The sequence below is a fragment of the Glycine max genome, chromosome 17, assembly GCF_000004515.6.
Source record: "Glycine max cultivar Williams 82 chromosome 17, Glycine_max_v4.0, whole genome shotgun sequence".
Classification (NCBI taxonomy): domain Eukaryota; kingdom Viridiplantae; phylum Streptophyta; class Magnoliopsida; order Fabales; family Fabaceae; genus Glycine; species Glycine max.
Genome location: NC_038253.2, coordinates 4,423,253 through 4,436,965, shown reverse-complemented (window position 1 = coordinate 4,436,965; position 13,713 = coordinate 4,423,253). Strand labels below are relative to the sequence as shown.

The 13,713-nt window shown below is 33.7% G+C and overlaps 1 protein-coding gene and 1 pseudogene across 1 annotated transcript; both read left to right on the top strand.

The window, feature by feature from the left end:
• Positions 1 to 1,194: 1,194 nt before the first annotated feature.
• LOC100816045 (protein SMAX1-LIKE 4) lies at positions 1,195 to 5,491 on the top strand. The gene is made up of 3 exons (XM_003550595.4): positions 1,195 to 2,929; positions 3,494 to 3,701; positions 3,886 to 5,491. The coding sequence occupies exons 1-3, from the start codon at positions 1,596 to 1,598 to the stop codon at positions 5,374 to 5,376; spliced, it is 3,033 nt and encodes a 1,010-aa protein (XP_003550643.1). The 5' UTR covers positions 1,195 to 1,595; the 3' UTR covers positions 5,377 to 5,491.
• A 2,055-nt stretch (positions 5,492 to 7,546) lies between these two features.
• LOC100815513 (caffeoylshikimate esterase-like) lies at positions 7,547 to 9,023 on the top strand (annotated as a pseudogene).
• The last annotated feature ends 4,690 nt before the right edge of the window (positions 9,024 to 13,713 follow it).

Sequence of the window (13,713 nt, the reverse complement as noted above, 5' to 3'; positions counted from 1 at the left end):
AGTCTTCAAATACAGTATTCCAATGTATGTTTTGAGCTGATAAAAAAATGTTATGTTTAGATAAATGTTTTGAATGTATTTTTGGTTCCACTTATTGTGAAGAAGGATATTCTTCATATATTTTATTCTAAAACATATTTTTGAAAGAGAATATCCTAAGTTTATGCATGTATGTTTGATTTTAGTTGGAAAAACTTGAAGTACTTTCACTCTTAAAACAATATATATTATTTATTTTATGCATTAAAATTCGGAAAAGTATTAGGATTTTTAAAAGTGTTTTTCAGCTTTTATTCAAACATAACACTAAATTAAGTTTATGGGGATAATTGTAATTTGAAGGCGGCCAAATAGTAAACCAAACATAACCTACAATTGAAAAAAATGTTAAAAAGAAAAAAGAAAAACACAATTTACCGCTCTGCTTTTTAAAAGAAAATCTTTCATCGCCCTGGCTTCTTTTCCCTTTAGTAAATTTTTTTGAATTTCTGCTGGCCTTGTCTGTCTATTCAAAAGATGATGTGGAAAAGGGTGGGAAGCTCTATGAAGCCGAGTAAAAAATTTGAATTGCGGGTCCACATCACTGCACTCTCTAATTTCCTATGCTACTTCATTTATTTACAAATAATGTAACAGAAAATAACACAACAATTTAATCCCGGAATCATATAGTTCGTCTGGCCTTTTGTATTATGATAATTAATAATGATTAGCCATAATAAAAAAAATGCATGCACATTGCTGTTGCAGCCAGTAGATATAGTAGTACATGAGTAGCCTAAGATGACTAATGTCTCAGTTTTATAAATGCACGATCGTTATATTGCTCCTTACAATACACTATGTTACATCGTTTTCACTAAGTTGTTAAATCACTGGTATAAATAAGTTCTTGCTTAAAGATGTTCAATAATATGTAATTTAGACTCATATGTACGTAAACATTGATATATACCTTTCCTGCATTCAAACTTCAACAAATAAATGTAAGTCACATTATTATTATTTATATACACTGCATGAAGCAGCTCAGACGACTATTCAATTATATATTAAAAACACTAAAACGACTATTAAATTGCTTGTTTCTAATTAATGTCACGGCATATCAGAAACTAAAACAAATACTCTCAGAATATTAGAGCGAGGGACTAGCTAGAGAGAGAGAGGGTAGACCATGAATTAGTCGAAATAATAAAAAAAAGACAAGAAAAAGCTGCCTCTTTAAACTAAAAACCAAAAGAGAGAATTAAAGAAAAAGAAAAGAATAAAAATGATGAGTGACAAGAAGTATAAAGAAGGCGGTGAGGCATATAGTTCTGGTATTTCTAAAGCCTAACGACTCTCACTATAGCTTTCTCTCTGTAGTGTGTGTTTTTGTTTTAGCTTACACTTCTTCCATCCTTGAAACAAAAACCTTTCTGTTAATAAGTTCCACAGAGTCATACATATAAAGAGAGAGGGAGGGGGTGGTGTTTAGAGTGAAATTAAAGAGAAGGATAAGAAGAAGAAAAGTGTGGTTAATCGTGAAGAAAAACTAAGGTTCAATTAGTAACAAAAAGGGGTGGTGAGGGGGGTGGTGCTTTGGTCAAGTGATGCGCTCAGGAGTTTGTACATTACAGCAGACCCTCACAGCTGAGGCTGCTTCAGTGTTGAAGCACTCTCTGGGGTTGGCTCGGAGGAGGGGCCATGCACAGGTCACTCCACTGCATGTGGCTGCCACTTTGCTAAGCTTAAGAGGAAGTTCCTTGAGAAGGGCTTGTCTGAAGTCATCTCAAGCTTCTCATCATCCTCTTCAATGCAGGGCTCTTGAGTTGTGCTTCAATGTTGCCCTCAACAGGCTCCCAACAACACCTTCTCCTTTGATCCACACTCAGCCTTCTCTCTCCAATGCTCTCATTGCTGCATTGAAGAGAGCTCAGGCTCACCAGAGAAGGGGATGCATTGAGCAACAGCAACAACAGCCTCTTCTCACCATCAAGGTTGAGCTTGAACACCTCATCATATCAATCCTTGATGACCCTAGTGTTAGCAGGGTCATGAGAGAGGCTGGTTTCTCCAGCACTGCTGTTAAGAACCACATAGAGGACTCTAATTCACCTCAATATTCTGTTTTCCAGTGTTACAATAGCTCGGGTGGTGTGTTCTCTTCTCCTTGTTCACCTTCTGCCAGTGAGAACAACAACCATAGGGAAACAGCCACCAACAACAACCCTACCAATTTCAGGCACACTACTCGTCATTTCTTAACTTCTTACGCTTCTGAGTTCCACCCTTCACTTGTCTTTTCTCCACCAAAGAATGCACCAGTGTGTTCCATCACTGGTGCAGCTTCTTCTTCTAGTAAGGATGATGATGTCAGGCTTGTTCTGGATATCCTCTTGAGGAAGAAGAAAAAGAACACCGTGATTGTTGGTGACTCACTGTCATTAACTGAAGGCCTTGTGGGAGAGATAATGGGAAGGCTTGAAAGGTCGGAAGTGCCTGATGAGTTAAAGTCAATTCATTTTATCAAATTCCAAATTTCACATGTTTCTTTGAGTTGCATGAAGAGAGATGAAGTTGAAATGAAACTCTTGGAGCTGGAAAGAAAGGTGAATTCCATTGCTTCAGGAGGAGGGGGTGGCATTTTTTATATTGGAGACCTGAAGTGGACAGTGGAGGAGGCAAGTTTAAGTGAAAAAGAGGAAGGGTCCCCAAATGGAGAAGTTTCTGGTTATAATCCTGTTGATCATTTAGTTTCAGAAATAGGAAAGTTATTCTGTGACTGTGGAACCTCAAATAATGCTAAGGTGTGGCTCATGGCCACTGCTAGCTATCAAACATACATGAGGTGTCAAATGAGGCAACCCCCTCTTGAGAAGCAATGGGCTCTTCAGGCTGTTCCTGTTCCATCAGGTGGACTGGGCTTGAGTCTTCATGCTCCCAGGTAATCTTTTTTCTTAATAATAATTAGGTTGATTTGATTTAATGCTAAAAACACTAGCCAATGACTAAAACATTTCTTGCTTAATTTGTTTGATTTAATGCAAAGAGAAAACAAACTCCACATATATATGACTTGTGAAATGTAACAAAAAAAATAAAATAAAAAAGAAAGAAAGAAAAGAGGAAAGGAAAACATAAGTACATAAAAGTTATCCAGGCATGATGGTTTGTTGAAAGCTTAATTTGTTTTACATTTTTGTTGAGGAGTGAAGCAGAGCCTTTCTGTTTCTGCATCTGCCTCACTTTAGTTTGTCAGTATATAACCAACCTCTTACACATTACGCATGCACATTATTTTTGGTGGTAGAAACTGAAACTACACTTTACTAAAAGGAAGAGAGTTACATGTTTTTGCAAATATTACTTATTGTATCCACAGGGAATAATTAACACCCAATGTGATATTAAGTGATAAGAATGGAATGCCACGTATGCTAAACTCAACAGTGCTTATTTGTTTAATTTTGGATGTTAACATTGTGGAGTTTCTGAACTCAAATTGCAGTGTCCTTGATTCAAAGATGACCATCTCGCATAACCAATCTCAAGTGCTGGAAACAAAGCCCTTTGGTAATATGGAGCAGGAGGATAAACTCAATTGTTGTGAAGAATGTGCCTCCAATTATGAAAAAGAAGCCCAATTTATCAGGCCAGACCAAAAGAAAAGGTTGCCTTTCTGGCTTCAGTCTCATATCACAGAAGACCATAAGAAGGTAGCAAATTCTTTAGTGGAAAATGAAAAATCAAGTTAACGTTTCTGTTATAATCCAATACTGGATGATTGTTCACTAGCTTTTCTTTTTTTTCTTTTTCTGTACAAGCATGTTCTTGTTCCTATGAGTAGAGATTTGAAAAATTGTAGTGCTTATGATTTATAATACCTCAAACATTCTTCAGGATGAATTAGTCCAATTGAAAAGAAAATGGAATAGACTATGCCACTGTCTCCACCAAAGCAAACAGCCTCAGAACCAATGGAACTGGAACCACAACAGTTATAATTCACCAAGCTCCATATCCTTTGCCAGCAATGCCACACATGGCTCCACTTCCAAACTCGTCCCTCGATTCCGACGCCAACAATCATGCATCATTGAATTCAATTTCGGCAAGAAAAGAGAAGCAACAGAGCCAGTCTTGGATTCCCTTGAGAGCATGGAAGGTAAAGAAGTAAAGACTACTCTTGCTCTTGGCAATGGAGGTTCAGGTGAGTCGGCGGTGGGGGATATAACTGATACAACACTGCAACGAGCTCATATTTGTAAACTATTGCAGGAGAATGTGCCATGGCAGTCTGAAACTTTTCCTTCAATAGCAGAAGCCTTGATTGATTCCAAATCAGCAAAGGAAAGTAACAACATTACTTGGTTACTTATGCAAGGCAATGACACCATTGGGAAAAGAAGGTTGGCACTTGCAATTGCAGAATCAGTTTTTGGCTCAACTAATCTGCTCCTTCAATTTGACATGCTAAAGAGAGAGACATCAATAGCCCCATTTTCTGAAATGCTGGAAGGAGCACTGAAAACACATCACCAGCTTGTGATGCTAATAGAAAATGTTGACTTTGCTGATGCCCAGTTCAAGAAATTCCTCTGTGATGGATTCGAAACAGGAAACTTTGGAAATTTCACTGAAGAGAACTCAAGCCAAGTAATATTCATATTGACAAATGGTGGAAGTGGATCCACTAACATTGAGCAGCAGAATGAGGACTCGGTTATGAGGTTGTTGTGGCAAGTCAGTGAAACCAAGCCTAACTTGGAGACGCCATCTGTCACAACCACGATCGCGGAGCCATGTTTTGGCCACAAAAGAAGAGCTGAACTTGATATGTTTTCTAACACCAACAGTTTTCAAGGGAGCAAGAAGAAAGAGTTTTCAAGACAAACAAGCTTTAACACTCTTGATCTGAACATGAAAGCTGATGAAGGGGATAAAGCAGGAGAAAGTAGCCCCATTTCAAGTGATCAGACCGGAGAAACTATAGCTGATCCACTGAACCAAAACGGATTTCTTGACTCAATTGTGAACCGGTTTGAGTTCAACACAAATCCAGTTAAGGACAGAGAGATGGCAGAGTTGTTTTTGTGTAAGTTCAAAGAGTCTTTTGAAGAGGTTTATGGGAAGAAATGTTTGGAGAATCTAAGTGTAGATGAGAGGGTGATTGAGGATGTGGGTGTTGGGTGTGGTTATTTTACCAACAGCTTGTTTGAGAAATGGCTGAAAGACGTTTTTCAAAGCAGTTTAGAAACGGTTAACTTTGGAGGGAAGGAGGGTATACTTTTTAGACTTTCTTGGGGTGGTAAAGGAGATAGAAAATCGGATAGTGGGTTCATGAGTTCTTCTTTGCCCAAGAGTATCCAAGTTAATTACTTCATAGAGTGATTGATTTTGGGTACCTCAGGGGGCTTCTTGTAAAATTGTCCACATGGTGTAAAATGGGATAGTTTCTGTAACTGCTAATTTCCATAATAGCATGGGTTTGTTTTCCTTTTCTTAACCATTATGTTCATCATTTCTTACTCCTACTAATTCGGTTTTTATTTATGAGAGTTTTTAATTTATTTTTGTTTCTTTTATTAAATTTAGTCTTTTAACTTAATCTTTTGTTCTATTTTCCCCTATCGCCGTTAATTTCATTTTGAAAATATTATAATCGTCCGTTTCGGTTGTTTTTATGATAAAAAAAAGTTATTTACAAAAGTTCAAACAAACTTAGTCTTTTGCCAAACATGATTAATATAAATCAAGTCATTTTTATACTTGAAGAGGTTTGGTAATATAATTTTTTGGTAAACTAATCCTAACAGAGGAGGATGTACTTACTCTAAGAGTAAATCATTTAATTTTAAAATTTAATGATTAAAATTAATTATTTATTATAATCATTAAATTTCAAAAAAAAAATAATAAGAATGAAATAGTATTTTTGTTAGTCTTAAAATAAATGAATCTCTCGTCATCCTAATATAATGAGAAGATAAATATTATACCATTAATGATATGATATAGGAATTAAACGTCACATGCTTGACTTCTTTCAAATGAAATTTCAAAATCGACATATATATAATGAGTAGTTTGCATTTAGAAGATATGTTGAAATGATAGCTACATTGTATCATTGGCTCTACAAGTAAACATTTCATTTTCTTGCTTTAAAACGAAAGGAAGACATATAAATGAAGAATAAAATGGCATAAAGTTGTTTTGCATTTCCATTATCCCTTGTTAATCTTTTATCCTCCATGTGCTGCAATCGAAGAACACTCATCATTATCATGTAGGGCTTCCATGCACAAATATACATATGAAGTTACATATGCTCCCGACCGAAGAGAATCTAAACAATGAATAATGACAATTGAGAAATCTAGCTGCCTCCGCTACAAGACAATATTGACGCTTTCTGGGTCCAATTTATATCTTAAAAAAAACTGTATATCATTACTTTGACCTGCGGAAATGCGTCCTTTCTTTCTTCTTAGAACACCATTATGCATGGATTTGATTTTTTGTGTACATTTAAGTCATGATCGTGAAATCACATCCATTTCTTTAGGAAAAGAACTTGAGTGTCATGCTGTTTTAATTATGTAAAGTTACTCTATGATAGGTGAATGATCATAAATGATATCCTGTCATTATACCTCATATATTCATAATAATTGACCACCGTGTTAACAAATTTTGCATGTGAAGAAATAAGACAAGATCATTATGAAACTTGATAATGTAATTGTAGTCCATAAAATGACACTAAAAAAAGTCAAATAAAATGATGGACTAATTTTGAACAAAGATATCAAAATACTTTATATTACACATACGTACGATTGGTACGAAGAGTGTGATTATAACAATAATATAAAAGATCAAATTTGATCTCTAAATGCGATATACATAATTAAGATATAAATTCCCTATAGTTTTAGTGTAAGAATAATTGAAGATTACTGCCTACTACGAATCAAATCAGTAAGATACCTTTTCTTCACATTCCTTATTGTTAGATAGATAATAATTAAATAAACTCTACCCTAAAATAAAGAATATTTTGGAAAATAATATTTTGTTAAAAGAATGTGCCAAGATTCTTCTGAGTCATTCAAATAAATTTGGGGAGTCTAACGCGTTCACTTTTGTTTACACGCTTCTGAACTAATTAGGTATCACTTTCTTGCCAATCCAGTTTCCACCATGTGTAAATAAACAAAGGATTTGTGATTGGTTAGTGTTTTTGAGATTCTCCAAAAAGGTATGTCCCCGATTAAGGTTTCCTTTGGGGGAGCTCTAGTTTGGTTCTTTTCATGTTAGGGCTGTTTTGGGTCCCTCGCTTTACTTAGTGCTCTAAAAGAGCTTACGAATGTCTTCAATCGAAATAAAAGATCACAATGATGTTGTTTGTTAATTACAAAGTTTTTTAAAAGAATAGAAGTTATATACATCAAAAGGTATTAGCGCAATAAGCTTGAAATCATTACGTACGATTGTAGAGTTGGTAAATTTTGTTTTCGGCCGTTTTATTTAATGTTGAGAAAGTCTGTAACATTTGTTTTTCGGGTCCAACCCAAAATAAAATCAAATTAACAGTTCAGCCCTGCTCTTTCATGGGCTTTTTGTCCGTAGTGGTGGTGGGGTTGGTTCACCCACTAGCCAACCCCTTCTCTCTGTATTTCTTTCAACGAACTTTCTCACACCCTCCATCGCAATGGCACAGGAATCGGAGGTTCACCCTAATTTCTGGGGCCACACCCCCGAAGAGGAATACTACACCTCCCAAGGCGTCCGCAACACCAAGTCCCACTTCGAAACCCCTAATGGCAAAATCTTCACCCAGTCCTTCTTCCCTCTCAACCTAGAACCCCATGAAGTCAAAGCCACCGTCTTTATGACCCACGGCTACGGCTCCGACACTGGCTGGCTCTTCCAGAAAATATGCATCAACTTCTCCACCTGGGGCTACGCCGTCTTCGCCGCGGACCTCCTCGGCCATGGCCGCTCCGACGGCCTCCGCTGCTACCTCGGCGACATGGACAAAATCGCCGCCACCTCCCTCTCCTTCTTCCTCCACGTCCGCAATAGCGAACCCTACAAAAACCTCCCCGCGTTCCTCTTGGGCGAATCCATGGGAGGCTTAGCCACCTTACTCATGTACTTCAAATCAGAACCGAACACGTGGACGGGCCTGATGTTCTCCGCGCCACTCTTCGTGATCCCCGATGACATGAAACCCAGCAGGGTACATTTATTCATGTACGGTCTCTAATGGCCTTTCCGACCATTTTGTTATCCGGCATGGCCGCCCACGTGTCAGCGAGACCGAACAAGAGACCGTGCGGGAGCTCCTCAGGGTCACACAGTATGTACAGGATAATTTCTCTAAAGTGACGGCGCCGTTTTTCACTGCTCACGGAACCTCTGACGGCGTTACCTGCCCTTCGTCGTCGAGGCTACTGTATGAGAAGGGTTCCAGTGAGGATAAGTCGTTGAAGCTCTACGATGGAATGTATCACTCTTTGATTCAGGGAGAGCCCGATGAGTCCGCCAACCTTGTGTTGGGGGACATGAGGGAGTGGATTGATGAGAGGGTTCGTAGGTATGGGCCTAACAAAAATCCCCAGTCAAACAATTAATTGGTTCCAGATTGCTTATTATGTGTCAATCAAAACTTTTATCAAGGGTTAATCAGAATTATTACTATTGTTATGTCAAGAGTAGTAACGTTCTATGTTATTTGGATCTGCTATACAGTTGATTCGGGATCAATTGCCATGATTAAATTTAGTGTTTGGTTGTTCCTATGTGAATGATATTGAGAGTAGAGACAGTTGTGGTGATAAAAAGTTGTTGCTAGGTGTTGTTGTTGAGTAATGACCATCAGAGACAACGTTGGCTAGGAGTGCAAACGCAGCTAACAAAACAACTTCAACGAAAATAAGTTTTACTTTTCAGTGTTGCTTTGGTATGTTTCATCCTTTTGCAACATTAAGACAATTTATGTGAATTGATGCTACGAGTTGTTTTCTTCACAGGTGAAAATCACAAACTTTCAAATCGGAAGTTTGATCAAAACCCCTTTATTTGCGTGTTGTGATAATATCTTAGGATATAGTAGTAGTCATAAGTTCTTCCTAGTCGAGGTATCAAAATTGATTAGTCGAAAAATTATGTGAAACCCAAGTTTTTTTGCAAAAATCAGAGAGAAAGAGATATTTCAAAATATGAATTTCTAAATAGGACATGTTTGTTTCAGGTAAATGTATATAAAAACGTAATGAGAATGCATTAGAAATCACAATAGAAGTAGATTAATGATACTTTTTAGTAAAACTTTTCTATTTAAAATTCTTTAACCAGGGTGTTAAGAATATTAGTTACTTCCTCCTTTTAAAATAAAGTACGCTGGGAAAAAAATTATCCCAAAACAGCAATAAAAGCTACTACTAATTAGAGTATATATGAGCTACTACTAGTTGTACTGATGAACAAGTTTTGAAGGAAATAATATGAGCTTTTTCCCATAAAAAAATTAATGATATTAATGTGACTGTTACAATTTTGACCCTGGAAATAATACTAACACAAATTAAAGGTAATTAAAGTACCAGTAGTATTATTAACGTAGCCGTTACCACTTTTGGAAATAATACTAACACAAATCAAAATTAATTAAAGTATGATGTTAACGCAGCCGTTACGATTTTTGAAAATAGTACTACCACAAATTAAAACAGCAACTAAATCTAAGTAATAATTGATACTTAGTTTTAAAAATAATACTAACTCTGATTTTTTTTACAAGACCCAATTAAGAATTAAGAAATTAATAATAATTTAATTGGTAACAATAAATTTATTTTTTTTCTAAAATTATTCTTAATAGTAATAAAACATATTTTTATTAATTTTAGTTCTTTATCCTCTTTTACGATTTTATCATTAATATATTTATTGCTTTAATTTTTATTTACTATGTGTATGAATTGTCAAAATAAGGTTCTAAGATTTTTTTATACAAGATATATAAAATTAAATTCTTAAAGAATCTAAAATATTAATGTATTTTACTTATTATTTATTATTGAACTAAAAAATGATCAGGCACCTGTATACTCTCGAAGGAAGGTACACTAATGAAATTTTTTGTCATGGGGATTTTGAGGACTAGAATGGCATCTTAGAGGAGCCTTTGGCTCTAGTAGGAGAATTGCATTCTCTAGTTGCCATTAATAAAATCATTTCAAATAAGTGGACTTTGATATTTTTGTAAACACTGTGTTATGTTTGGTATGAGAAAAATAGAAAAAAATAATGTGACTCTTGCTTACTTCTTACATTCTGCTTTGGTTCAAATACTTTTCATTTATTTTAATCCTCTATATTTTTATCCTCTTTACCAAACACACCCTACATAATCACAAGAGAATGTATCAAGAAGGGTGTTGCTAGAAAAGCCTCGTATGTTCTCAAGGTGATGACGGTTGAAATTCTGTCGAATCGTAAGAAAGCAACTGGCTCACTAATGCATCAATCACTTGAAAAAATAAAACAAATAATAATTACTGAACTCAAACATAAAAACTAAATGTGGACTTCCAATTTGTTTTAAAAAAGGAAGAAAAAAAAAACTATCCATTATAGAATAGAAATTTTGGACAATATATACATGGAGCATCAAAACTTGGATTTTAAATACTAACAAGAAGAAGATGGAAATCATGCTAGTAAATATTTCATCCTTCAAGAACTCAAACATGCAAGAGTTTGAAAACCTACAAAAGCATTACATTTGGGATGAAAGTCTTCTCAAAATTAGACTAATATAAAAAGTCTGGCTAAATGGTCAAAAGTTGGTGGCTCTTTAATTTTATGTTGACGTTCTAAAAGTTATTCGCTTTGAACTTTCAGAGGTTAATTTTGAAAAAGGATAAATTGTTTCATAAACTGCTTTGGCTTCTATATGTTGACACATGTGTAACAAGATTATAGGTTTAAGCTATAAGCTAAAGGAAAAATGTATTGCTAACTATATTAATTAAGAATAACCAATCGTCTATGCAGAATAGCTCTATACACTTCTTCAACGTATGTAGTATTAAAGAATACATTATGGAGCAGGTATCTCTTTGCTATGAGACAGAATTTGGCCCATGCATTCTCTTTTCCTCATGCTTGACACTGAAGCATGGTTTTTTCTTAAATCTTGAGTTGCCATTTATGACGCAAATTTTCTGTCCCCTATCTCCGACCCTGTATTCCTGATTAGAATATTACACATTAATTAATATTTACTTATGTTTTATCCTTTTATATATATATATCCACTTTAGTATTACAAGTTTTTCTTGCATCTAATTAGTAAACAAGACAACTTGGCGATAGACAACTTTTTCTTTGTTTTATAAGGGTCGTATAACTAAAGCATATATACTTTAGGTGCCCTTTCGCTGCCATATATAGCCACTAGAATGAAGTAGCAATATCGGTAAATTAAGAGCCATTTGGTTTATATTGAGAAATATTTTTCATATTCTACAGACATTTTAATATAAAATTTATCATTAATATATATTAGTTTAAACTTATATTTTAATTATGTCTAATGATTTAAAGTTAATTTTATTGAAATCTAAAACAGGTGGAAAGTGGTAACTGAGTTATTCATCGTATTTAATAGATTAATAATAAATTAAGTTATTAGTAAAATATTCAGATTTAACTTGTAATAATCATGTTTATTTTTAGCTAAAAAGATAAGTTCAAATTTGAAGTTATATTTTATTATTTGAGTTCGAATTTTGTGATTTAATATCAATAATTTATTATAATTTAATTTACTACATATATTTGAATAATTGTGTCTCAATAAAAAAAAATGTGATTTTATTTATTATTTTTCAGTTATTTAAATTGAATTTTCTAGAATCATATTCAAAAGAGATAAGAATACTTTTCACTTAGAAAACCATAATGGTATAAGTTAGAGGTGTATTCACTTTAATGCCTAAAATTAAAAAATTAGTCTATATATGCTGCTGAGTATGAGAATTTATGAGAAACTAAAAAATAGTTCAAATATAAATTTGACTTAAAAAAACATATAATAAACGAGTCAATCTTAAAGTTCATACTTTAAACAAATTAAGCTCAAATATATATTTGGAACATTAATCAACCAATAGTTTCAATTAACTTAATTGAAGCCGTACCAAAAAACTTGAAATTGAAATATACAAATATATAAAATCAAAATAAGGGGAGAGGAATTCATCAATTCATGCTAATTAAGCAAACATTTAATTATCCAAAGAGTTTCAGTCAACCTATAAAAAATTTCAACACTAAGTTTATGTTCCTTTGCAGGGGAAAGAAAACTGAAAATGAACACTAAAATAAAATAAAATTCACATTTTTATTCAATTTTAATTTAAAACTTTTATTTTCATATCATTTCATTTTACTCTACTAAACATTCTATAAATAATTTCATAACCCGTCTTGTCCTATTCCATTAACAAATCGACATTTTGATATAATTATATTGACATGCAAATTGAACTAACTCGATCTTGTTTAATATATTGTCATATCTTAATTGAGTTTGATTTATGTTCAAATGAATAAGCCTACCAAAATTTATGGATTAGGACAAAAATAAACTCATACACGATCACTCTTATTCACACCATTCAAATATAGTCCTATTTCTTCTTCTAGAAACAAATACAATGCTAATATGAGTAATAGTATTTGTATCACTAGAATTATTCTCCAATTAGTGTCCGGTACGTGTCCACCATTACACGTTGTTCATCTTGTGGATAAATATGATTAACTTTACATCATAAATAGTTAAGAGGAAATAAATGTGTTGTATATAGCTATATGTAGGTTAAATATGTCTCACGAGATTTCTATAGAAATTTCTTCCTTTATTTTACAATGGTCGTACATGAGATTAAAATCTATGATGTCATATATTTTATTCAAATTCATTATCACTAAATCAACTCCAATATTACGGATAAAATGTCACAATTAACTTTGTCATAGTTAAGAATAAATAAATATTTGTATACAGTCACCGATTCATGTTTGTGACACTAATGACTAAATATTAAAAGTGTTTAATAGTATATATATCATAATATTATTAAAATATTTAATGGTATAGTTAATTTTATTTTAGAAGTAATTAAAAATAAATGAATGTAAATGTTGTATACAGTTATTGATTACACTTGTGACACTAATATAGTTAAACTTAAACATGTCTCACAAATAATTAATACTATATCACGTTATTATTCAAATATATCTAATAATATAAAGTGGTTAAATTAAATGTCAGGGATGTTGACCGAACAATATTTTTCTGCTAATATTTGTCAAGAGACATCTATTGTGTATGTCCAAAAGGTTTAATAATTGATGAATAAAGTGTACTCAAATAATTAATAATCCGAGATGTATAAGAAATTAAGTCATGCAGGCTGCAGCTGGCATGTCTTCTCGTAGTCTAACCTCCCCTACATAGGTCCAACGTCCAAGTATAAACAAGCTAGTGCTATAATTAAGCACAAATTAAGAAGGCAATTTGGCTAGTGGAAAACTTTTTCTTTATTTTACAAGTCTTCCACATCATATATATTAGATGCCATTTACATATATCCGGTCGTAGTAACTGTATTCTAGTTAAGACTTATTAATAATTTTCCT